General features: G+C 38.6%; 2 protein-coding genes across 2 annotated transcripts in view; one reads left to right on the top strand and one right to left on the bottom strand.

Moving 5' to 3' along the window:
* cpne2 (copine II) overlaps positions 1-11,985 on the top strand; it is a 39,204-nt gene extending 27,219 nt beyond the window's left edge. Inside the window, exons 15-16 of the mRNA XM_058387718.1 lie at positions 10,488-10,724; positions 11,294-11,985. Coding sequence (XP_058243701.1) covers positions 10,488-10,724; positions 11,294-11,401 — 345 coding nt within the window. The 3' untranslated portion in view covers positions 11,402-11,985. The remainder of the gene's footprint in view (positions 1-10,487; positions 10,725-11,293) is intronic.
* Positions 11,526-20,027, bottom strand: psme3ip1 (proteasome activator subunit 3 interacting protein 1). Its single transcript, XM_058387719.1, has 8 exons — positions 19,527-20,027; positions 19,255-19,333; positions 19,028-19,149; positions 17,186-17,284; positions 16,640-16,761; positions 14,186-14,322; positions 13,753-13,844; positions 11,526-13,050 (listed from the first exon to the last, which is right to left on the bottom strand). The coding sequence occupies exons 3-8, from the start codon at positions 19,140-19,142 to the stop codon at positions 12,842-12,844; spliced, it is 774 nt and encodes a 257-aa protein (XP_058243702.1). The 5' UTR covers positions 19,143-19,149; positions 19,255-19,333; positions 19,527-20,027; the 3' UTR covers positions 11,526-12,841.
* Between the last annotated feature and the right edge of the window lie 6,438 nt (positions 20,028-26,465).

Here is a 26,465-nt window from a genome sequence, read left to right as displayed (position 1 = left end):
TAGGTGTTAATGCAATGAATTCTCAATTTATAGGGTGTGTAATCAGAAATCAGATGAACGTGAATGTTTCAGTGTGTAATGTGTCATGGTGTTGTAGTCTACAGTGGCCATACTGTATATTTAGCTTGTGGTGTGTTCTGGGAAATGGAGCTGATTGTGGTGTTGCCATTCAGGTCAGCAGGTCACTGCTAAATGTTGGGAAAACACGTACCAAAGACTAAAATAAGGAACAGAATTCAGCCAAAAAACTAGCATGAGCAAAGGGAAAACTGCAAGAAAGATGCAAAGTATACAGCCCCATCTGTGAAACATGGTGGTGTGAGCATATAAACAACTGCCACTGCATCTCTGTTGTTAAAATCCAAACAAATGACGCTAGTCTTAGTTGATGGATTTTTTCTTTCATACTGCAGTAGCACCTGTGGAGTTAGATTAGTGTCAAAAATGGTTTGTTCTCGACTAACCTGTTACTACTGTATATTATTTGTTGAAGTCAAGATTGATAGCAAAATTCTGTTCTGTTCAGCCTGAGCATACACTACCAGTCAAAAGTTTGGATACATCTTCTAATTCACTAATTTGAGCTATTTCACTAATTCTAATTAGAGCTAGTGTATCTGTTTTGACCTTATTGGGGGTCGTTTCATTTAACAAAGAAATTGTTAAGTAGAACTTTATAATTGCAAATAGTTGGTGCATTATTGCAGTTTTGTTTGATTTCAAGCCCAGAAAGAAGGAGAGGAGATCAAACTATAAAAAAGTTTGTTACTCTTCAATATATTCACTAAATAGCTCCCATCCAGCTCCCTGTACTTAATAGTTTAATAGTAGTGCATATTTTCAGGTGTTGTCATTAGCAAAAAGATTAGAAACTCAACCACCACTTTGTGTCATCCTAATGCAAACCCTGTGAAGAGGTTCTAAAAAAACAGATATGTTCGAAAACAGTACCTACATATGTGGATATGCCTGGGTAGCTTTAAACGTAGTTGTGTTTGCTGTCTGACTCCAGAACCAAACCCTTGATCGGCAGCTCCTAATTGCTTCGTAAGAAATCCAACAAAATGCGCCTGGGGTTGTCAGTTCAAAGTCTGCTGAGCTACTTTGAACAGACACAGCGCTCACAGTTTCTCCCGGTCTTATTATCAGCCCAGCTGAGAACAGCCATTAAATTTCCTTTTCAATTAAAGATATTTTTAGTGGCTGATTCGGGTGAACAAATGTTCTCTCTTTTTCTCTACTGTTCATGGGTATTAATGACTAATGAGGCAGAGCCCTCAGGTCTGCTTTGTTTGCCGGCCAGTTGCATTGCCTGTCTTATACGGGCAGAGACATAGGGGTATATTATTTATTACAGCAAAAACGCAGATAGACAGTGTGAGGGTTTTGATTCAGCAGTGAGCTGCTCACAGAGCAGTTAGTATAGAGTGACATGACTGGGTAAATATAATCAACTGGCCAATCCAGATCAATACAGTACAGGTCAACATGAAGTAATCATTCTAGCAAGCAAAACACAAACTGCTGGAGTGTTATTCTGAACATTTCAACGTACATTAAGAGTAGAATATTTTAAGAGTGGACATGTGTTTTTTACATGCATACATTCGGTCAGCAACAGCATTTCCCAAGTATACAGTAAGATGGCCTTTCACCGTATAAACACAGAGACAAACACATACTCTGTAACCAGTGTGTTTTTGCTTGGTAGGAAGACATAATAGTTATCATTTAACCTCCTTCACGAAGGCCTTGGAGCTTTTTGTCCCTAATTGTACCCTGTCACCTACAAGAGATAAAAACGGAGAGAGCGTGCAAGAGCGAGAGAGATGGAGAATATGAAATGTCACCAACAGAAAGCGAACAGCGCTGTAATTTTTTGTAGTGATGCAAAAAGAGTCAAAGTTTAATATGATGTTTTAATATCATTTTCACTAGACTGTATAAATTGTAATACATTGTGATTATATTATATGTTGTAACTGAAGGGGTTAACTCACCATATTAATGATTTCAAAAAATGCTTTAATGATGTAATTCTGTCAGGTTAGGAACTTATCAAACGAGTTTCATTCCTTGATGCATTACAGGTTTTTTCCCCGAAACATGATTTATTTTTAGCATTGCATTAAGTAACATCTCATTCCTGAGCACTGACTTTGACTGAGTTGCAGTGAACCTTTAACTGCATGCATCTGTACATTCTGTCTTCTTCAGTGTGTATATATGAAATAATGAGTCACTAATGAGCGAGTTTCTTGCACATTAAAGTCCTGGAGTTCAGAGAGGCCTCAGGAGGGCATGAGGAGGGGGGCAGAAGGTTCAGGTTTTTGTGTGCTGATGTTCTTGGTGTTCTCTGTGTATCTGCTTTCAGATTTTATTATGCATGATTTTTGTCCTCTTTGGTCGACATTCATTCATGTATGTGTAGAGTCATACAGCAACTCGGAGAGCGTAGTGAGCTGAAAGGTGGGTGGGAGATCAGTCAGTTTTTTGCATCAATCACTTGGAATGATCACTTGCATGATAAATGATAAACTAGGTCCAAAAGTGAACAGAATGTGATTCTGAAACATTTATCATGTCTCACAGATCCTTGCATCTAGTTACAGGCAATTTCTTACATTCCTAAAGAATACATGGGATGCCAGCCTTCCCCTAAAATTCTGTTAAAAAGTGGAAATGAAATGTTTCTATATTGCATGTAGAAATGTGTCTACTTTACTCATCACTATTGGTGATATTCAATAATTTAGCACACCGAATGATCGAATTTCTCACTGTTATTATCAAGCTGTGTGCTCATTTAATGCAAACTGCTTTTGATGGACAGCACAGCCTGCATGAAATTTCCTCTTTGAGCCCAAGGTTTCTGTAGGATTCTATACAGGGATGCCAGATCTGCATAAAAACTTACCAGCAGAAATTACCTCAAAACTAATGCTGCAGACCATTTAAATCGTCTTTAATAATGTAGCATTCAGCTGAAATTAGCCTTGTTTTATATTTTTTAAAAAACAGGCTATTTTGTTGCTATGAATTAATTTTTTACAGTTTGTTTAGATTACATTTCTGCTGACAGTTTTATGTAAAAGATTTTTAATGAAGTGCTTTTTAAAAATTGCTGGCAGAAAGCAGATAATGAGGTGCTGGCCAAACCAACAATGTGACAACAAGCATGAAAAGAGCATATGAATTAAACAACATACAACTATGAGCAATACTGTGGCACACACAATGGGGCTGGGGATGATGGGTAATGTAGGACAGTGCAGATTTCAGCATAACCATGACCCAGGAATACATTTTGCTGAAAGAAATCATCGTGTGACCTGCACAGTCCATTTCAGCTTCTAAAACCTTTCTCTCCTCCTGCAGTAGAACCTCCACTATTTCATCGACCATCACTTCGATATCCCTGAGCTCAGAGAGCGATGTTTCCATGGATACGGGAAGGGATGCAGAAGAACTATGAAAATATTTGGGTAGAAATTTTTATTAAAGTCAAGACAAGTCAAGACGCCGTATTCAACATAGCTAGTTCCTTTCAAGCAGAAACAGGAAAAGTACTAATTAATCCTTTTAATTGTACCGGTTAATTCTGTTTCTCACCATAGCAGCTGGTAGTATGGGTTGTTTAATGTGATTAAACAAACCATGTGACACATTTGTAATGATGACTTTGTGGACTTTTTATGATCAGAGCAATTACTGTGTAGAACAAGTTATTTGATATGTATATAATCATCTGTGCTGTATGTGTGTTATATGAATTCATGAATAACCAGTTGCTCTTTAAATATTCCAAGGGGATCCAGACCCAAAGTCCTCCCTCTTAGCTATCCCTCTAAGTGGTGGTCCACAGCATGCCCAGAGCATGTCACACCTAGGACAAGTAACCTAGTGGTGCAGGAAACTGCTTGCTATTTATGTTGTGTCCTGAGGACAGTGGGGATGCTTGAATCAGTGCCTGTGGGATCTGTTGCTCACCACTTCCCAGCATCACATTATTCCCTAAGGGCAGGGAAGTATGGCCTTGGCTCTCTCTGCTATTTTTTTTAACTCATATGACCACATTGTACTGCACTGCACAATTCAGTCTTTATTTAGCCATTCTGTTGTTAAAGTGAAATGGAAAAAAGAGGTCATTTCCTTTCATTATTAGTATAATGACAATGCAATGAGGCAACAAAGCACAACATTTTTACAAAACATTACACTAGACGGTGTACAGGGTTCTCATTCCATTTGCCCTACTGATTCTTTTAACTTCAGGCAGCTCTCCAAGTTGTTAGAGGAGTACGATCTGTCGTGACATTTCTGTGTGGGTGGTGTAGGGCTGGATTTCAGGACCCTTGCTGTTGTAGTGCTCTGGGACACTGATGAGCAAATGCAGTATGTCAGTACAGCAGCAGCAGCAGCAGCAGCAGTCGTGCAGCTGGAAAACAGATTCATTATCCCGGCATGCTGAGCAGAGGCAAAGCTCCGTGCTAAATCAAAGTGTCGAGGAAGCGCAAGTGTGGAAAGCAGCAGGAGGAGGAAAAAGTGACAGTGTAAATTCCCCTCTAGCACTTACACCCTCCCTCACTCTCTGCCTGCTGGAGTGTGAGTAGGGGATGTTTCATCATGTGCCTCCACACACACTTTCATATCTCATAACTTACTCAAGCAGGGTTATGGTGCTGGATTGAATGTTGAGATTACCAATTTAAATTGTAATTTTAATTAGATTCCAACATCTGCTTGGTGCCTAAAGGTACTCTGGTATTCGTCTGCATTTAGTGGGGTTTTTTTGTTTGCTTTGTGAGACCTCTTATAGAGGCAGAGCTACATTTCAACAACAGGGATGCAGTCAGTCATACACACGTGATATATTAGACTGTTAATCATACGAGCGTTAAGCATCTTATGAAAACATAGAATGGAAAGAAAAATATTTCCTGCCTCTTAAAACTCTCTTTTAACTGCTGTCCCATAAATGGTAGGATTTTTTTATATAACGTCCATGTGTCATTCCACCATAGAGCTTAGAAGTGGTACGTCTAAAGGAACTAATACAGCCCTATTCAGAACTCCGATATATATTAATATTCCATTCAGTATAGCCCACATCTGACATTCATACATGTATATAAATATTCATGAAATGTCAGTTTAGTGAAAGGGACAGGGAAAAAAAAAACAGAAGTGCAAAAAAAAATGAAAAACAAAATGTTCTTGCGAGACTGCGTGAAGGACAGTGTGACTTGTATGTAAGGGACATGTGTATGTAAGGGAGATTCACACTTGGAGAAAAAAAAGCAATGGCCAGAGTACCTTTTGTGCTGAAATAAAAAAGCAGCTTATGAGATGTGCACACTGTAACCATAACAACGCTCTTACAGGTTCTAGCTTGTATTGGCTAACTAATAAGCTTGCAAACAACCTCCTCAATACTATAGTTAAACCCATCTTTATTTTCTTCTTCTTCTTCTTCTTCTTCTTCTTCTTATAATTATTATTATTATTAAAGTTGACTCGGCTGGTTAGCTGATCTTTACTAGGACTGATAAGAGCGTTGTTATGGTTACAGTGTGTGTCATGTTGTGAGCCTCTCTTTTCCCCATGTTAGCACAAAAGGTGATTCAACTAGCACTTTTTCTGTGAAAAATAAATGTGGGGGAAAAAGGTGTCAAAACACGCTGTTGTGTCTGTTATACATCAGTGTTATTACTAGCTTCCTTCTGATGGACTGTTTCATATTCACTGAGAAACATTTTTACTATGTGGAAAACTTCTTGTCGTGTTTGATTAATCTACTATTGAGAAACAGTGACTCTTATTAATCTAAGCTGCACATCATCACATGTAAGTGGTTTAACCCAAAATCTACTGACAGCTTTTTTATTTAAAGGTATTATCTTTGATGACTGGTCAGGGTATGTATACATTTGAGCACAACAATTGAACAGCCTGAAAAATGCTTGATTTTATGGTTAAATAATTCAAATAATTATTGTCATTAAAGTACAAGCAAATATAAGTAGATAAATAGCGGATAACTTTGATAAAGTGGTTAGGGGTTTTTTTGGTCTGTTGTTGGAAACAACAGGAAACAGGATGGAAACTTCACTATTATTAATTATATATATATATATATATATATATATATATATATATATATATATATATATATATAAACTATATTGCCAAAAGTATTCGCTCACCTGCCTTGACTCGCATATGAACTTAAGTGACATCCCATTCCTAATCCATAGGGTTCAATATGACGTCGGTCCACCCTTTGCAGCTATAACAGCTTCAACTCTTCTGGGAAGGCTGTCCACAAGGTTTAGGAGTGTGTTTATGGGAATGTTTGACCGTTCTTCCAGAAGCACATTTGTGAGGTCACACACTGATGTTGGACCTGGCTGGCTCTCAGTCTCCGCTCTAATTCATCCCAAAGGTGTTCTATCGGGTTGAGGTCAGGACTCTGTGCAGGCCAGTCAAGTTCCTCCACACCAGACTCTGTCATCCATGTCTTTATGGACCTTGCTTTGTGCACTGGTGCACAGTCATGTTGGAAGAGGAAGGGGCCAGCTCCGAACTGTTCCCACAAAGTTGGGAGCATGGAATTGTCCAAAATGTCTTGGTATGCTGAAGCATTCAGAGTTCCTTTCACTGGAACTAAGGGGCCAAGCCCAGCTCCTGAAAAACAACCCCACACCATAATCCCCCCTCCACCAAACTTTACACTTGGCACAATGCAGTCAGACAAGTACCGTTCTCCTGGCAACCGCCAAACCCAGACTCGTCCATCAGATGCCAGATGGAGAAGCGCGATTCGTCACTCCAGAGAACGCGTCTCCACTGCTCTAGAGTCCAGTGGTGGCGTGCTTTACACCACTGCATCCGACGCTTTGCATTGCACTTGGTGATGTATGGCTTGGATGCAGCTGCTCGGCCATGGAAACCCATTCCATGAAGCTCTCTGCACACTGTTCTTGAGCTAATCTGAAGGCCACATTTTTAACTTTTTAACTTCATTCAAACTTTGGAGGTCTGTAGCGATTGACTCTGCAGAAAGTTGGCGACCTCTTCGCACTATGCACCTCAGCATCCGCTGACCCTGCTCCGTCAGTTTATGTGGCCTACCACTTCGTGGCTGAGTTGCTGTCGTTCCCAAACACTTCCACGTTCTTATAATACAGCTGACAGTTGACTGTGGAATATTTAGGAGCGAGGAAATTTCACGACTGGATTTGTTGCACAGGTGGCATCCTATCACAGTTCCACGCTGGAATTCACTGAGCTCCTGAGAGCGACCCATTCTTTCACAAATGTTTGTAAAAACAGTCTGCATGCCTAGGTGCTTGATTTTATACACCTGTGGCCATGGAAGTGATTGGAACACCTGATTCTGATTATTTGGATGGGTGAGCGAATACTTTTGGCAATATAGTGTATATATATATATATATATAAGCATTAATCTGATGCCAGCTAAATCTAAACTATTTGTTTTGTAATTGAATAAATGGCTTAAGCCATAATTAAATATATACATAAATATTGTCTAAGTAAATAAGCCACTCAACTCTAACTCAGCTTCACTGTAATGTATTTTTCCCTCTCCATAGATCCTCAGATTGTTCAGAGCTGCTGAATGATTTTCTTTTACGCCATCACTTTTGCAGCACCTGTGCAATTTGGGGGGTTTAAATATTAAAAGAAATGTATATAAAGGTAAATTGGGGCTGTGTGCATATGATATATAAATGACAGACAGTAGTGGTGCAAAGAAAAGCTTGTATCTTTTGTCAGGAAATTGTGATGATGCCACAGACATCCATTGCTGGGATTGAATGAAGCGAGATTATTTGTGCTCTCGGGGTGGGAGATGTTGGTGTACACTCTCACTTGTTAATCGCAATACTACTAGCCAATCATGGGTACAGTATCTGTGAACTAATGTATGTGGAAGAGGGCAGATGTTGCATTCCTTACAATGTGTTTTGCTGCCCTGTGATGCAGCATGACAAGCAATTTGAAAAGATGCTCTGACCGATTATATTTCTGTCATTTGGCAGACACCCTTATCCAGAGAGACTTAATTTAACAAATTTTCTACAATTGAGGGTTAAGGGCCTTGCTCAGGGGCCCAGAGGTGGCAGCTTAGTGGACCTGGGATTAAAACTCACAACCTTCCGAGGAGTAGTCCAACACCGTAACCACAAAGCTACCACATACCCCATGATTGACAGCCATCATGTGACTGATGATCAATTTAAGGAGATCTAATTCCATTCATATAGTTAAAGTTGATTGATCAGCCATAGCTACATTTCATATCTGATTTAATTTCATGAATTTGCATTTGTTTGTATGTTGCTTGAGGGGCATTTTGCACAGATTTGCCTTTAAAGAAAGAAAATTTTAAATTTGTGTCAAAATTTAATTCAGGTATTGCATTACACTGTCCAGTGCTTCACACATTAAATTTATTATCCAGTCATTAATATTTCTGTCAGAACAGTGCAGCAGTAAGACCATAGGTTTACAAAATGTCAGACCAGCACTTGCTACACACATAAGCTACAGCATACAAGCTAAATTAATGACAAATCAATACTGAGATGCCTATTTACCGCAAGTATCCAGTGTTGTTCTTTCTATAAAGAATAGCACACTAACTCATTAAGCAAAGCATGAATGACACAGCATATCTCTTCTCTCTGTCTGGTGTCCTAAATGATTTTATTGTCAGCAGCTTGCTAAATAGCAGCACTTATGCCAGAGATTAGTGACAGATTTTTGGTACATACCACCACCAGAGTATCTCCAGAGTTTTAACCCTGGGAAGTCATTCAGAAAACCTTTGGCTCAACCTTGTTGGCAGTCAGAAACAACAAAAACAATAACTAATACAACAAAGCGGGTAATGTGCTCCGTACTGCAGCTTTAGATGTATGCATTTGCCGTAGTTTGTGGTTTTTTACTGGCTACATTCATATGTGGGGGGGGGTGATAAAGATCCACCTTTATGTGTCATGCCAAATGTTTCTGCAAAGCAACCGCAGAGCTGAGGGTGTAGAGAGATGTCTCTCCCGCAAGTGTGTAGAGCTGAGAAAAGTGTCAAATTCTTTTCTGTTTAACATTTACAGGGGTACATATAAAATAAGTGTTTGGTTTCTATACATAATTGTATAAAAATTATATTATAAAAGTAGAATATGTAAATGTTAAATATAAATATTAAAGAAAAAAAATTAGGTTGCAGTGCAATTTTAATAATCACTTATTAATGCAATCACTATATTAATATCTCAATTATAATTTATTATTATTTTACCTTTTATTTATATTATTATTGTTATTATTATTATTATTATTATTATAAGTATAATTATTAAGTGGAAGTGTTAAATTTATAGTGTAACTTTAGCCATGATATTTGTACAGTATATTAGTGTGTGTGTAAATTCCTATACAAATTCATTCCTGTACTTAGCATTTACTGCATGTTCATTATTTATAACGGGATATTGTTATCATTATCTACAGTATAGCAAAACTATGCACTGAAAATGAAAACTTATTTTACAGGCTTTTTAGTCCATCCTATTATAGTGATTGGTTTAAATCTCAAGGAGTCTAGGAGAGATGACATGCTCTTATGCCGATCATTGGGTGTCTGTGATCTGAATGTATACGTCACGTTCATCTGAGTGTGTTAAGCAGTTAGAAGGGATGTGATAGTTTAGTGGTTAAGGCATTGGTCAACTGATTGAAAGGTTGTTAGTTTGAATCCCAAGTCCACCAAGCTTCTGCTCCTGAGCGAAGCCTTTAACCCTCAGCTGTATGTATAAAAATGAGAGATAAACTGTTGCTCTGGATAAGGATGTCTGCCAAGTGCTGTAATTGTAAAAGATGTTTTTAATAACATGCAAACAAAAAACATAAACCATACACACTGTATTCTTATTAGTATTAGTGGTTGGCATGTTTGCCTCACAGCTCTGGGGTTTGAGGGTTTGATTTTCACCTCCACCCTGTGTGTGCACAGTTTATATGTTCTCACACGTGCTTCTGGGTTTCCTCTGGGTACTCCGGTTTCTTCCCCTGGTCAAAAGTCATGTGTTGTAGCATCTCTAAAAATTGTCTGTAGTTTGTGTGAAGGCCCCAGGCTCCCTGTAGGGTAAACAATACAGAAAACTGATCGATTGTTTGTTTGTATATAGTAGTATTTTAATGTTGATATTTTTTCTCATCAGAAAATTGTTTAATTTGAGAAGTACTGTACATTTAAACACAAGTACTAATATATAAATGTGCAATTATTTCATATAAATTGTTTATTGTGTACATTATGATCACAGTGTTTATTTATTGTCTTCTGCCATAAGTGGAATATCTATCTATCTATCTATCTATCTATCTATCTATCTATCTATCTATCTATCTATCTATCTATCTATCTCATGCTGTCTTCTTTCTGTGAACTACAGCAATACTTCACGTTGCTGATTATTACCGATGGCGTGATCAGTGACATGGACGAGACACGCCATGCGATCGTCCAAGCTGCCAAACTGCCCATGTCCATCATTATTATTGGAGTGGGCAATGCCGACTTTGCAGCAATGGAGTTTCTGGATGGAGACAGCAGCGTATTACGTTCCTACACTGGAGAAGAGGCAGTCAGGGACATAGTACAGTTTGTCCCATTCAGGGACTTTCGCAATGTGAGTACTCATTCTCTTTATCTGATGAAATTTCTATCAGTATCTCGACCACAAGCTCCCACTTAAACTTCAGAAGCTCTTCCATCCCTGGTACTGTTATATAAGGACACATTTTTGCACACAGCTTTTATACATGGAGCTACATTATTGTTGCAGAGACAGGTTGCAGGTCGCAGCGCTATGGTGTCGTGCTGTCAATATTACAGCATATAATTTGACCTCAGGGTGTTGGCTTACTCATTTAATCGATACTGTGGGTGCTACGAGGCTGCGTGTGGTGCCTCGGTGTTCTGGATCAGCTCCAGAGCAATGTGTGGGAGTGGGAGTGGGAGTTTTGCGGACCATGTGACTTCCTCAACAGTGCGAGAGAGCGCACACAACGCTCCCTGAGGCATCCTTTGCTACAAATTGAAATTCATTTCAAGTACTAAGCCTATTCACCACTTCATTACTTAATCAGTGCATCTGCCTCAGTGATAGGGTGATCGCAGCTTCAGGAACCTAATGAGCAATCCTTGTTTCTGGCACAGCATCAGCTGATTTTATGTTTGTGTTTGCTTTTCTCACAGGCTCCGAAGGAAACTTTAGCCAAATCAGTATTGGCCGAGCTGCCTCAACAGGTTACCCAGTATTTCAAACAAAGGAACCTGTCGCCTAGAAACACAATGGCGGAGTGAAAGTTTGAAGCGTGGAGTTCACACTGCATGTTGCCAAAATCTACTTACTGTTTACAAAAAAATAAACAAACAAAAAAATCATTGACCATACTGAAGGACAAAGCGCATGCCTTTCTATAAATAATTGTTTTTAATAAATAAATGTTTTTATTTATTGGTTTTACAAATGCCAAGTTCTAAATCAAGATGCAATGTAAGGTTATGTGTGTGTGTGTGTCAGACACTAACTCCTCTAATGCAGGGGTTGTCAACTCCAGCCCTCGGAAAAACGGGAGCAAGAGCGGCTCACGACCAAGCTGTTGGGAAAAAGAGGACCTTCAAGCTCAAAAGGGACTGAGAACTAGAGCTGAGGAACCCCTGCTAAACATTCCTAGAGGGGCTGAGAACCTTTGAATGTATATTTATGTGTTTTAAAAGATATTATCTTTCCTAATTGTAATCTTTTCTGTAGTGCTTTGTAATTTGTCAATTGTATAGTACCATGGTTATGGTGATGTTCTTTTTTGCTTTTATACAGTTTGGTTGGTCTTTTTTTGTTTTGTTTTGTTACAGTACTCAGGTCAATAAATTTCACTTGAGGTGTTGCTTCAGGTGTCCTGAGATCACATCATATTACATGTGCATGCACAAAGAGCTCTTTAACCTGCAATCTAGTGTTTATGGAATGGATAATGGAGAGCACGCTTCTGCAATTAGTGAGATTTCATTTGGTTAAATATAGTTGATTAAAGTGACTTTCATTTTAAACACCATGAGAGAGGAAAAAAACAAAACACGATAAACTTTTCTTTTCCCTTTTGGCTTTAATGTCCCATCCAGCTTTCACACACATTCATATCCTTATAGGGAACAGTTCATAAAATATCCAGCATTTTTAGCATTGCAGCATTAAAAAAAAAAACACACACACACACACACAAAAACAAGGACCTTCTGAACGACATTATTTCTACCTCTTCCAACCCAGCACTGCTCAGAACAGTCTGCTTCTCTCATATGATGGTACTGAAGATATCCGATTAAGTGACATAAAGCAGCCTTCTCTTCGATCCACAGACGTCAGTCGTCGTCCCTTTGGTCAGCAGCTCGGCAGAAGCCATGGAGGCGCGTAGGGTGTCGTCGCCAGGTTTAGGTGCAGGGATTTAAACTGTATGGAATGTAATATGGGGATGATGGGGGAGGAGTCATATTTCAATACACAACACATCAATGACCACAGTGCCAATTACTGTTAAAGCAGCCTTTAATTAGTATTAAGTCAGATTAGGAAAAAAGACTTATTAAAAGCAAACATCCAGAAATTCTGAACGGCAAATTACTGATACCATCATTGACATCAAGCAACCGTGACCCGCCCAGCTAAAAGGGCAAAAACGGGAGGAGCCAAGAAGTAATAAGGAAGAAATAAATGTGGATGACCGTGTGGCTCGTCAAGTGTGTCTATCTGAACAGTCTGTGGCACTTTATGGAAGAGGTTGTTCCTTCCACGCTACCTTCGCTATCACTGCTCGACTCGGAGTCGCTGCTGCCCGAGTAGGCCCCGAGGCCTGGCAGGATGCCCACACACATGGCTGCAGAGGGTCGGTGGAGCATGCCCCCTCGTGTCACTCCTGCACTAGGCACCGGTTTCTGCCCCACTGTTTCCTGTTCTGAATACAGACACATGTTCTAATAAACACTCTCCATGCCATGCCTAATTAATACTGCCAAAATCTAATAGGACAAAATTCTATTCGAATTTCAGTTACTTAAAACTTAAAGTTAATCTTATAACGATAATGCATGGAAATGTATGCTTCCTTCGACGGAACAGATGTATACAAGTTCTCGGTTAGGAAATAAAAATCATACCAAGGTAGAATAATTTTCCTGTTTTTTGTGATATTTTAATTCGCTTCTTCATATGAGAGTTGAATCCAAAATAGATTTCTGTTTACAGCATATACTCACGACTTAAGGTTTCACATGATATTTAAAATTTAAGTAAAATTTTTAAAAAAACATCATACTGAAGAGTACCTGTGTGAAAGGTGTAATACTTCACCCTGTCTCTACCGGCTCGGGAAATACATATGTTTCAGAACATGAATAAAGTATGCCTCTTTCTCTATAATCAACGAGCCAATATTTAGGCAAAATATTAAGGAAAATAATAAGGATTTTTCATTTAGCTTTAAAGATGGAGATTTGACATCATAAACATAATGAAAATATAAGTACTGCTGCACTAGTCAAGGTCACAGCCTTATATAAACACAAGCACCATGAACTGAATAGGTTCATAATGTATAACATATATAAAGAATGAATCAAGTTTGTACGTTAGTCATTGAGCCACAAAGTGTGCTCACCTGTCTGACTGCCGTTACCAGTTGTTTCTGGTGCTGCCGTCGTCGTCGTCTCCACTTTCTGCTTCTTACTGCTCTCTGACGACTGAGAAGAACTGGAGCCAGAGAAAGTAACAAAACACCAGTGAAAGAGTTGTTTAATCCCTGCTTTAATTTCCTACTCAGCTCTGTGATGCTCCCATAAGGAGAATGTAGTTCATGTGAGTCATGGCAATCAGAACAAAATTAATTAGAGCCTGAGAAAGGTTAAGTGGCTTTCATGGGGGGGCGGGGGGAGATGCAGTTTTCTACTTTGTTCCAATATTTAAAAACAATAGCAGGCCTATGAATGAAATGTATGTATGAATGTAGAATATGTATTTTCACCAAAAAAGCTCCATAGTTGGTCAGGAATAAAGATACATATCTCCTCTGCTCCCAGTTCCCTCCTCCTCACCTGCGGCGTTTGACCGCACCGGCCAGTAGGTGCGCCTGAGACAGATGGCTGGTCTTCTGTTCTGGTGGTTTGGGTGCAGCCTTTTTCTCTGGCTCCTTCTTTTGACTCTCACTAGACACCAGTTTCTTCAAAGCACTGTGAGAATTGAGAGTTAAGGAGCGCTACAGGTGCACACTGGACCAGTAAAGGGGAAATCGCATATATATAGTCATTCTGTGAGAATATCAATTAACCACAAATTTACTACATTCTGGCTATGGTTACTGTAAATAAATCTATTTAAAAGGATGAACTGCTCTATATATTCTTGTGTAAGCTGAGCTGTCATGGGGAATTTATACACTTACAGTAATATCAGGCTCAGATATACACTGGAAGACTGGAAAGATTGAATGATGCCATAATGCTTAACCCAGACAAAGAACAGGCAATCTGCCAGCTAGCATGTCTGTGCATTTTCACTAACAACGTGCAACACTGCATTTGTACTTGCATGATAATAACAACCACTGCAGTGTGTGGACATGTCCTGATCAACACAAACACAGCTGTCGACTCTTATAGCATTCCAAACCTATTATTTTACTATAAGACGCCTACATACAGCACTATAAAGGGAATAGAATTCGCCACATTTTTTTGTTTCCTCTGGTTTAGGAACGGGATGTTTATCAAGATGACGGACAAACACGTATCACTTCTCAAACTGTGTACAACATTACTAAATATTTAGGCGCATTCAGGTGATTTTGGTCTCCGATTTGTCTCTGAACTTGTAACCTCACAGCCACAAGGCAGATTAAGAGAACGCAGGACAAACTGCATGATATGTTCACAATGATTTTATCACTGTCTCCATACGGCGTTTCTTCAACCAGTTGCCATAGTGATAACGTTTATCAGTGGAAAGTAACTAGTATTCCCCTTGAGAACAAATCAGTTTTCTTGCCTTTAGAATAAAACATTGTAAAGGGAAAGAGCGTGTGCATATAAAATTCACCAGTGTAGGTACATCATCATATAAGAGATAAAGGAGTAGTGTGTGCTTTTTTTTTCTTTTTTGCAGATGCGCTTCACTGTCTTCACTTCTATTGGTGGTTGCTGCACCAAGTCACTCCATATTTGCATAAAGTCAAACTATTCTCATTTTTTTCCATGTTGCTAGACACGCCCACATCTAATGGACAGAGATTGCTGTTGCTGGAAGTGATCATGAATGACATCCGGTTGCAGCGAGTCGGGTTATGTGTGAACGTCGCATTATGAAATGCTCCACATGTAGCTACCACAATGATTTCTGACCTTAAATCCGGCATTACATTTTCCAAAGTGTCTAAACACTCTGAAACCCCTAATATCTGAAAACATAAGACTAATCCTATCCAAATGTCATTTCAGTTAAATGCCACTTTACACCACAGGCACATAACTGAAAAAAAAAAAAAAAGCTGACAAAGGAGACCTCTTCTTTTTCCCCCCCTTCCTTTCATACTGACTTCCTAAAAAAAAAAAAAAAAAAAATGCCCTAAAAACCTGGCTAAGAAAAACTGCTACCCCTGGAGGCTAAGACGGTTAAATTAGGCCATATTGTTATATTACACTGAGGAACAGAAGTTCACAGCTCTCCGCTGTGCAATTACACGTCACCGCTGCCGCATGCCTGCTGAACGGCTCAGTTGCCACGACAACGCGTCCTCCGACCTGCGCCGCACTCGCATGTCTGACTGGCAGCGAAAAGAATGAATGATTGTACCCTTATTTCATTAAAATAAACAAACTCTACATACTCTAAAGACCTCCTAGAGCCTGGGTTTAAAGTGCAGGGAGCTGTGAACACATCAGCATGTGCCAGTTAACACTCTGTTAAAGGGATGTTGCTGTTTTTCCTCAGCACAGAAACACGCTGCTGGTAAATACCTCCACATCTAGTCATTAATACAGCCAGAGCTGCGGGGTCAAATACCACAGTGAATTATGAAATAGCGGACCGCAGGACTTTCCCACGAACGACAGACATTCCTATGTGGCACAATTTAATAGTGGAGGCATAAAAACATGCAAAAAATTAGACTCCACTAGTGTTGCTGTTACTAAGAACATAATCATTGTATTTAATTAGGAAATTTTATGCTTTCTATTTAAACTGGGTTATGGTTTCTCTAGACACAAACGAATGTAAACAGCCTACAGTGCAATATTAAGACTAAAACTGCCAGGACCTAATTAAAAGAAGTCTTCCTGAACACAACTATCCAACCGTTTGCCAACTACGTTCTCATTTCATTTTAAACCAGCCTCGGCTGTGCGGTTCAAAAGTAGGTGTGCTAACAAGGTGCAAGGGGTCTTCCTATGACCTGACAGCTGCGGTGTGTTTTGACAGTTGTTCCTACCATCAGTTTAACAAAGTAGGAAGCAAGCAGACTCAGAACTCTGTGCAACAAAGTGAAAGGATATCCTGTATTCCTGAAGCTCCTGTTTATCCTCGTCTCTCCTCTGCTTTTCTACAAGGCACTGCTGCCGTGACACTTCGTCCAGAAAGTGGGCTTCGTCCTCATCCAAGCCTTTTACCATGTTTTCTGTTGAGAGAAATCAGTACGGTTTGGTCTCCTGAGACTCACAGGTATACACTTAAGCGTCAGGAAGCACTTTCAAACCGCCGGTTGTTCCTCGCCAGCGACTGCTCGATGGATGCCTTTTGCGGTTATTACACAGATCAAGCAATCTGCCCTTAAATTAACTCAGCATTGAGAGCAAGGGAAGGAGCCGCTGGTCGCCAGGGAGACTGAGGACGGGTCCGTCTCCAGGGATACAGAGAAGTAACAGAGCTGCCGAAAGCATGCCTGTCTCCTGTCAGTGCCTGCAAGAATGACTCATGAACATCTCTCAAAAACACACATGCACACTGACCCTAAATGGGTACGGGTATGAATCTACGGAGACGACTGGGAAATTCATGGTTATTTAGTGTGGTGAAAACATGAGAGTAGACGGAGGTCTTACTGAATTTGAATTGTTCCTCGTATTCCTCCTGCTTTTTATCCTTCTGCTCTTGTAGCCTCTCGAACAGGGATCGAGGGTCATACTCCTCCTCAGGGACCTCTTCAGGAATGGGCAAATAGACACACACACAAACAACACACGAAGATGCATTTTAGAAATACTGATGCCACATTTTGATGCTGGAATTCTGATCAGGTTGCTTTCTCGCTCCTCAGCCTAGTCTGAGTCAATTTGTGAAATTAAAATGCAAGCTGACAAAAAAAAAAATTGCTAAGCCTCATATGGGAAGGATCGGGGCTAAAAACTAGAAACTATTTCATTCATCATTTGCACCGATTACTGAATGTAAATAATAATATTCAGAGTATAATATAATAATATAAACAAAAACTGACATACTGTCAATATATGTCATATATATTATATATATATATATTCAGAAAATGCTGCCTGCAATCTTTAATACATGACTGGTTTGTTTCACTTGATATTGGGTCTAATCAGGAAGGAACTGCATTCTCATGGCAATTGATCTAGTGCAATTTTCTTGAAAACAGTGGTCAGGAGCTCATATCTATCTGGCTGTGGTACGAGCTCAACTCGGATGTTGTGGAAGCTATCCATTCATGCCAGTGTATAAACACGAGTAACATAACTGGTTCAAATTGTTTTGTGATGATGAGAAAAGGGCTGTTGTTGATGATCTGAGATCAGGCTTTCTGACTTTCTGTAATTTCATGAGAAATGAACATTAGTGATTTTTCGTTCGTGAACGAATCATTGTGTGTGTATGAATCTTTTAAGTGAACAAATTGTTTACTAAATGTTCACATCCATGTACTGACTCATGTTTTTTCGTTCACTTAAGTCCAGCTCGTGTACAACACTTGACTACTTTGGCAGCTTTTTCCTGCTTTTCACAGACAGTATTAAAGTGCAGGCTTTGAAGGAGCGCGTCATTAGTTGGACGTATTGAAGGCATACTGAGCGAGATTTCTTGTTGAGTCTGAGCGAGAGTGATGCTGATTTTGCATGTACTGGGGTCATCAGTTCATTAGAAAGTGAATGAACAATACACAAACCACATGGATGAACTGCGTCTTGTTGGTTGTGAACAAGCTGAATGATGGAGTCGTGTCATTCGTCTTATTGGTTTAACAGGAGGAGAAAGTATGTTACGAAGGGAATGTAGCACCTGAGATGTTTTATATCGTTGCATGATAATATTATGCATAATCCCAATTTATGAATATGTAATGTTTGATGATGACCTCACAATAAAATCAAATCAACTGAAAGTGTAAATTATTGTAAATGTCACAAATATCCCCCACCATCAGTAGATTTAATAAATCTGTTATTGCATTTGAGGTGAAAACAGTAATCAAACACCAGTTTTCGACTCTCAGTACATTTTTAGACATGCACATTTTTATAAAAACAACAAAAAGGCTCACTGAATGAATCAGTGAACAATTTAGTGAACAAATCACTTTGGTGAAGAGAATTGAAAGATCTGGGATGAATCAAAATTACAAACACGAATACATGCATCTTCTTAAAAATCTGCTTATGCAAAAAACTCTGTTCGTCTTACTTTAGTGTAAGTAGCAAAGAAACAGCAAAGGGATCAAACGTGCATACACAAAAATATCATATGGAATTGTGTACTTCATGCACAGTTTGTAAAGGAATTCTGTGTGAAAATAAATTTGTGATTTTGAGCCCTGCCCCCAAAACGAGGGCGTGGCCTGAAGTGTTTCCAGTGCTACTATGACATTCACGTCGACCCAAACAAACTGCAGCAGGGTTTGATTCTAAAAACGTTTTCACGTTACTTACCTTCAGGATCATCGGGCTTGCGAACTTTCTCCCATTCCTCCTGCCGTTTTTTTCTCTTCTCGTCTAACTCCGATTCTGAAACAAACTTTCGGCTCAGGTCTACCCCATCCGCCATGGCAGTGCTGTAAAATGTAAAAAAAAAAAAAAAAAAAGAGACTTCATATCAAAAATGAACAATTCCAATGTATTACATGAAGGTTTAGAACAATCCAGCTTCGAGAACATACCTCACTGTGATCAGCTGTATCAAGTGGAAAAGTGGATCTACTTCATGAAGTCATCAATAAGAGATTCAGCACATCGGAACTGAAAAAGACAAGAAGAACGCAGGACACGGTGATGAGAGAAATCTTTGCTAACATCATTATCATATACCAAATCTAGAGCCTGGTTTGTGTGTATTGAAAGAGATGCTATTGCAACACACACTGATAACAAAAACCTTAACTCATGTGTTGAACTGATGTGATGCAAATCTGACCAGGATAAACAATCTAACCTTCAATATCTATAGGACCAGTCTTTTTTTTACGCAAAATATAACAGCGCAGTGTTTTATTGTTTAGTTTTTGTCTCTAATCAGAGTTTACGCTGGTGTAGCGAACTATGCAGGTAAACGGTTCCCTCTTGTGGCTGATTACAGTACCTGGCGATTCAAGATCAGGGACAATCATATTAGAACTGACTGCTGGAAAAGAAAGTTATACAAGGAATGAAACACATCCTGTTTTAGGGGTAAAAAAAATTGACAGAGAAGCACGATGCAGGTCTGTGTGAAACATATATCCATACTTGCCGATCAGCCATTACATTAAACCAACTGCCTAATACTAGGTAGGTCCCTTTGTGCTGCCAAAACAGCTCTTATGTGTCGAAGCATGGACTCTACGAGACATCTGAAGTTGTGCTGTGGTATCTGACACCAAGACATAACCTTCAAGTCCTGCAAAAAGCTATGAGGCCTCTATGGATCAGGGAGACCACACAGATGCTTGATCTGGGGAAACTGGAGGCCAAGTCAACACCTTTGTCTCCAGTCAATCATCAAAGAAAACATGACTATCAAACCAGGCCACCTTTTTTTTCCATTGCTCCATGGCTCCAGTTCTGATACTCACATGCCCATTCTAGGAGCTTTCAGCAGTGCACAGGGGTCAGCATGGTCACTCTGCAAGCTGTGCACTGCACTGTGTTTTCTGACAGCATTTCATATAGCAAGCATTAACTTTTTTTCAGCAATGTGTGTTTCTGCGGAATCGGACAAGACAAGCTAGGCTTCTCTCTCCACGTGCATTAATGAGCATTAAGCATTCATGACACTATCGTTGATTCACTGATTGTCATTCCTTGGGCCACTTTTGGTAGGTACTAACCACTGCATACCAAGAATACACCACAAGACATGCTGTTTTGAGAATTCTCTGGTCTAGTAGTCTAGCCATAGCAACTTTTCCAGTCACTTAGGTCATGACACTTGCCTATTTTTCCAGCTTCCAACACATATATTTTGAAAACTGACTGTTCAATTGCTGCCTAATACCTAACTTCATGACAGGTGCCACTGTAACAAGCCAATGTTAGTGATTTTAGTGTTATCACTGAGAGGGTTGTATGTGTCTGTGTATGTGTGTGTGTTTGTGTGTGTAGTTACTACAGCCACCCTGAAGTTGATTATTTAAACAACATATCCCAAATCCAAAAAGTGTTTTCATTTTCTTACACCAACACAATTTGTAAATCCTTACAATTTATGTGTACATTTAACCATTTATAGTTACATCTAATGTTGAGGAAAATCTGCAAATCAAATTAGTTCCTGTTATCAATTTCATTGAACAGCTTTAAAGTTTTGTTCAAACATCATACTCTTTTCCCTTTATATTCAAGTGAATAAAACATACAGCTTGTCATATTAGTGATGAAACAAATGGTCGAGTATGTGAATATCTGTTCGGAATATTCTCCCAGGGCAGTCAATCAATCGTTTACACCACAGACTAAATCCATAAATGCTATACACCGATTACCCATAACATTATGACCACCTGCCTAATATGGTTGGTCCCCTTTTGGCTGCCAAAACAGCCCTGACCCGTCATGCACTGTGTATTCTGACGCCTTTCTATCAGAACCAGCATTAACTTCTTCAGCAATCTGAGCAACAGTAGCTCGTCTGTTGGATCAGATCACACGGGCCAGCCTTCACTCCCCACATGCATCAATGAGCCTTGGCCGCCCATGACCCTGTCACCGGTTCAACACTGTTCCTTCATTGGTCCACTTTTGATAGGTATTGACCACTGCAGACCAGGAACACCCCACAAGAGCTGCAGTTTTGGAGATGCTCTGGTCCAGTCGTCTAGCCATCACAATTTAACCCTTGTCAAACTCGCTCAAATCCTTACGCTTGCCCATTTTTCCTGCTTCTAACACATCAACTTTGAGGACAAAATGTTCGTATCCCACCCACTAACAGGTGCCATGATGAGATATGCATAAGATAATCAGTGTTATTATTCACGTCACCTGTCACTGCTCATAATGTTATGTCTGATCGGTGTATGTCCTTTGAATGAAAGCTTCACCAGTTTTCTTTTTTAAACAATTAAAAACATTTTCGGATCCTTTTATTATTAAGTCTTAGAACTGTAAATTGGTCCTTACTGTTAAATGATTAGAATCAGTAAATGGAGTCAGTACTATTATCAGAGAAGTTACAGAAAATTAATCAACACATTTTAGCCAATTCAGCAGTGTTGTATCTGCAGCTTATCATGCATAATGAAACTCAGAAACATTTCCAGAGGTGTGGATAACCCCAAGAATGCCAAGGGATCAAATGAGCCTCAACGTCAATCTATTATTCAGTGACTCACTTCAGGAGTTAAACAACATTATACTAGTTTATTCAGTAATAATAATAATAATAATAATACTCAGTAACAGATTATACATTTAATGAGTAAAACCCTAACTGAGTAAAGTCTTCTACAGGAAGTCAATATCAATTCTAATCTAACAAGTGTCCTGCAATGTTATGTTGAGCTGTTGAGCTAGTGCAAAGAAATAAAGCCCAGTGAAGCTAAATACAACACCACAACCAACTGTCAGTGTAAAAACAATAATATTGTCACCAACATTATATTATATCGCATTGCGATGATTAAGCTTATAGAGGTCCAGTGTAATTCTATCCATAGTCAAATACATGCATGCCGCTAGCTAACGCTGCTCTGCTAAAAGCTGCTGACTGCAAACAGAAAATAGCAGATATTTAAAAAAAACACACACATCACGTAAACAGATTAAAGCCTGAATAACAATACCTAAATTACTTCAAAGATCTATTATATAAGCTTCAAAAGTAAATTCGCATGATTTATGCAAAAGCAGAAATAGACCGAAAATGTAGATATTTACCACCCGCACTTGTGTCACTGTAAATGTGTCCGTGTTACAACCACTGCTCACAACTTGCAGTTCCTATGAAGAGGAAACTGCTAGTCATGGAAAATGTAGTTTTAATCTGAATGTGTTCTGTCTATTTGTTTTACCTTAACAAAGTGTCCCCCAGTAGCACGCATGTATGGGTCTACGTAAAGCAATAGAATTACAGCAATGGTTTGGATATATTAACTACAAACAGTGTCTAGACTGATGGTATTGTTAGGGTTGTATTTGTATTTATTCATTCATTCACAGAGATTTCATAGCACTTCTGTCAGGCTACAAGCAGTATATTTTGATAGTGTATTGTTTGATAGTGTATTTGTGGGTCTGTGTAAATCACTGCAATTGTTTTGTCTAATTGACTAGTTTATCGATATGACTGTGACGTCAGAAAATGCGTCTCTGGTATATATATATATATATATATATATATATATATACACCAATCAGGCATAACATTATGACCACCTGCCTACTATTGTGTTGGTCCCTCTTTTGCTGTCAAAACAGCCCCAGCTCGTCGAGGCATGGATTCCACTAGATCCCTGAAGGTGTGCTGTAGTATCTGGTACCAAGATGATAGCAGCAGATCCTTTAAGGAACTCGTTTGTCCAGCACATCCCACAGATAATCGAATGGATTGAGATCTGGAGAATTTGGAAGCCAATTCAACACCTCAAACTCATTGTTGTACTCATCAAACCATTCCTGAAGCATTTTTGCTTTGTGACATGGCGCATTATCCTGCTGAAAGAGGCCACAGCCATTGGGGAATACTGTTTCCATGAAAGGGTGTACATGGTCTGCAACAATGCTTAAGTAGGTGGTACGTGTCAAAGTAACATCCACATGGATGGCAGGACCCAAGGTAATATATCTCACACACTAACAGGTGCCATGATGAGGAGAAAATCAGCGTTATTCAGTTCACCTGTCAGTGCTCATAATGTTATGCCTGATATTCAAGATTGTATGGATATATATATATATATATATATATATATATATATATATATATATATATATATATATATATATGTACATATATACGCCAGCTGAAACATATTAATCACTGCAGCACACACACACACACAATCTATCTATCTATCTATCTATCTATCTATCTATCTATCTATCTATCTATCTATCTATCTATCTATCTATATATATATATATATGTATATATATATGTGTGTGTGTGTATGTGTGTGTGTGTGTGTGTGTGTGTGTGTGTGTGTGTGCATACTGTAATGATTTATATATTTCAGCTGGCAACAAGTTATTTCTTAATGCAATGAGTAACTGGCAGCTGAGTGAGCAGTGAGTAGCTTCTCATTTCTTAAACAGCCATGCCAAGACATGTCCTGTAGTAGTGGAAAAAGTGTTACTCTGTTTCAGGGTGGTCAAATTATTGAACCTTCATCTATGAAAAAAATCTTGAATGAGTGATGAAATCAAATTGAAAAAAAAAAAAAAAGTTTAATAGTTAAAGTAAACGGGACTAAACAGCTGTGTAGCCTTAAGAAAGGCACTTATCAAATACAGTAAATTTGAGATCATGACAACAATCACACTGATGGTGGAAACTTTTAAAGAAAGACAGAGCTCTTCATTTCTTTTACGTTACTGTGCATGAAATAGTTAAACCTCACAGTTGGATAATAGTGGATCATGCTATTAATCCTCCAAATTTATATAAAATATGCTGCTGCTTTTTTCACTAACATCTGCTCAGCAGGCGTATACTGTAAATATACAACATTTACTTACATATATTTTAAAATATTGTACAAATGCCCTTTTGCCTCTCAATTTCATTTTTCAATTTCATAGCTTATGAATACATACATTTTTCTTTACATTTTGACACAATCATATAAGGAAATCAAACCAAACATAAAAACAAGCTTACAAAAAAACAAACAAACAAAAAAAACATTTGATATGCAATTACAGTGCCCTAACAATCCCAACAATGGATAGAAAAATTCCACAGATAATTAGTAATTATTAGTCACCTTGGCAGTCTCCGAACAGATGAAATTTATCATGACTCAATACACAACTATTGCTTTCATAGTAAGTGCTACTAATTGTGACCAGAAAGTAGATATAATATTTGTGTGTGGTTGTTAGGAGGGGCTGTGGATGGTAGCAGTAGCTACACACACACACACACACACACACACACACACACACACACACACACACACACACATACAGCTGTAACACTTGGCTGCAGCTGTGTCTAAGAAATATGTGATGGCGTCACATGTTATAATGAATCTTCAGTGTTGCCAGGTTCAGCATTTTATAGATAAACTTTGCTAATTGTGAATCAGGCCTGTACATTCATTTAACCTGGGCCTAGCACAATCCATTTAAAAAGTAAATCCAAGAAAACTCAAACAAAACCTGTGAAATGTATATAGCTGGAGTATAATCAAACTATTGCTCATTCTAAGGTGATATTCAGTTTCACTTCATGAACACTTCCTCGAAGAGACTACACTTCTTCTCTTTTTCTGTTCTTTTTTTTGTCTACCTGACTTAAGCAAACTTGCATGAATGTAAATAACGAATTCCCAGACATCACTGTTCTGAGAGAAAATGTTTCAGTACTCATGAAAACTCAAAATATCAAAAAAAAAAAAAAAAAACCCTTCAGCAGACTAAGCCATTTTACACAATAAGGGAAATATTGTGAATACTGATCTGGTGCATATGATGCGTAGGTGTACATGATTGAAGATCATATTTTTTTTATTTAGTGTTGTCTCCCGTAATGAAAGATCTGCTCTGTTCTGAGCTATCTCTCTGGGAGAGATGACTAAACCCAGAATTACATAATTTCCAGGCTTAGAATGTTCAAACTTTAAAGTAGGAAAAACAAAGACGACTCCAAGCAAGCTGATGTTAGTAATTCTGAGTTTATGATATATTTACAACAACAAACTGTATGGTTCATGTTATACTTTTAACCAACTACTGTTTCTATGTTTATTGACCTATATTCAACATGTGTCCATGTTGAAAGGATGCTATATGCTGAAACTGAGGTTAAGGATGTCTTCGAGGAGGTATTTTCTGTGTTTTTTTTCTAGTCAGAGTTCAGAAATTCAGAGATACAAATTTATTACCACAAATTTATTAACCGTTATCACAACATTACAGTTTGTAATACTCAATTCTATTGCAGCCTTTAAAGTCCTGTTTGACTTGAACGCCATTACAATGTTGGAATTATTTGGGCAGTGGTAGCTCAAGTGGTTAAGGCTATAGGTCGTTGACCAGAAGATCGGGGTTCAAGCTGCCACCGTTTGGCCCCTGAGCAAGGCCCTTAACCCACTCTGCTCCAGGGGCGCTGCATCATGGCTGACCCTGCGCTCTGACCCTAACCCCCAAGGATGGGATATGTGAAGAAAGAATTTCACTGTGCAGTAATGTATATGTGACAAAAAAAAGGCAACTTAACTTATTATAACACTGGACCTAGTATTTTACCACGGGTTTCTTAGGTGGGTCATGTCAATAACAAAAAGTCAATGTGGCCACTAATACAAATTTGATGTCTATAGCAGACAGTATGATTTAAGAGATACTTTTGCTCATTGACTGTTAAGGTTTTTATTTTCTTTCCTTAAAGCTAATACATTTCATTGAAGCTACTTTGCACAATTATTTTAATTCCTGTCTGATTTTATTTGATCATTTTTTATTTTTATTTAAATTTCTTTCTTTTTTTTACCTTATGTAATTTCATTTTATTTCATTGTATTTTATTCTGTTTTAATTGTTTACATTTTTAACATTTATTTATTTATTTTACTTTAAAAACAACAAAAAACAAAACAAAACATAAAAGTAAAAATATTCCAGAGAATATTCAGTGTGAGAGTATTTTTGTGAACGTTGTAATGAAGCAACGTTTAATCCTTGCGCACCTGGCAACCCTGTCCGTGGCTACTCCTCAGTGCGGGTGCCTGAA

The sequence above is a fragment of the Hemibagrus wyckioides genome, linkage group LG04 (genome assembly GCF_019097595.1).
Source record: "Hemibagrus wyckioides isolate EC202008001 linkage group LG04, SWU_Hwy_1.0, whole genome shotgun sequence".
NCBI lineage: Eukaryota > Metazoa > Chordata > Actinopteri > Siluriformes > Bagridae > Hemibagrus > Hemibagrus wyckioides.
The sequence above is the reverse complement of the archived record's forward strand: the minus strand, read 5'-3'. Positions and strand labels throughout refer to the sequence as shown.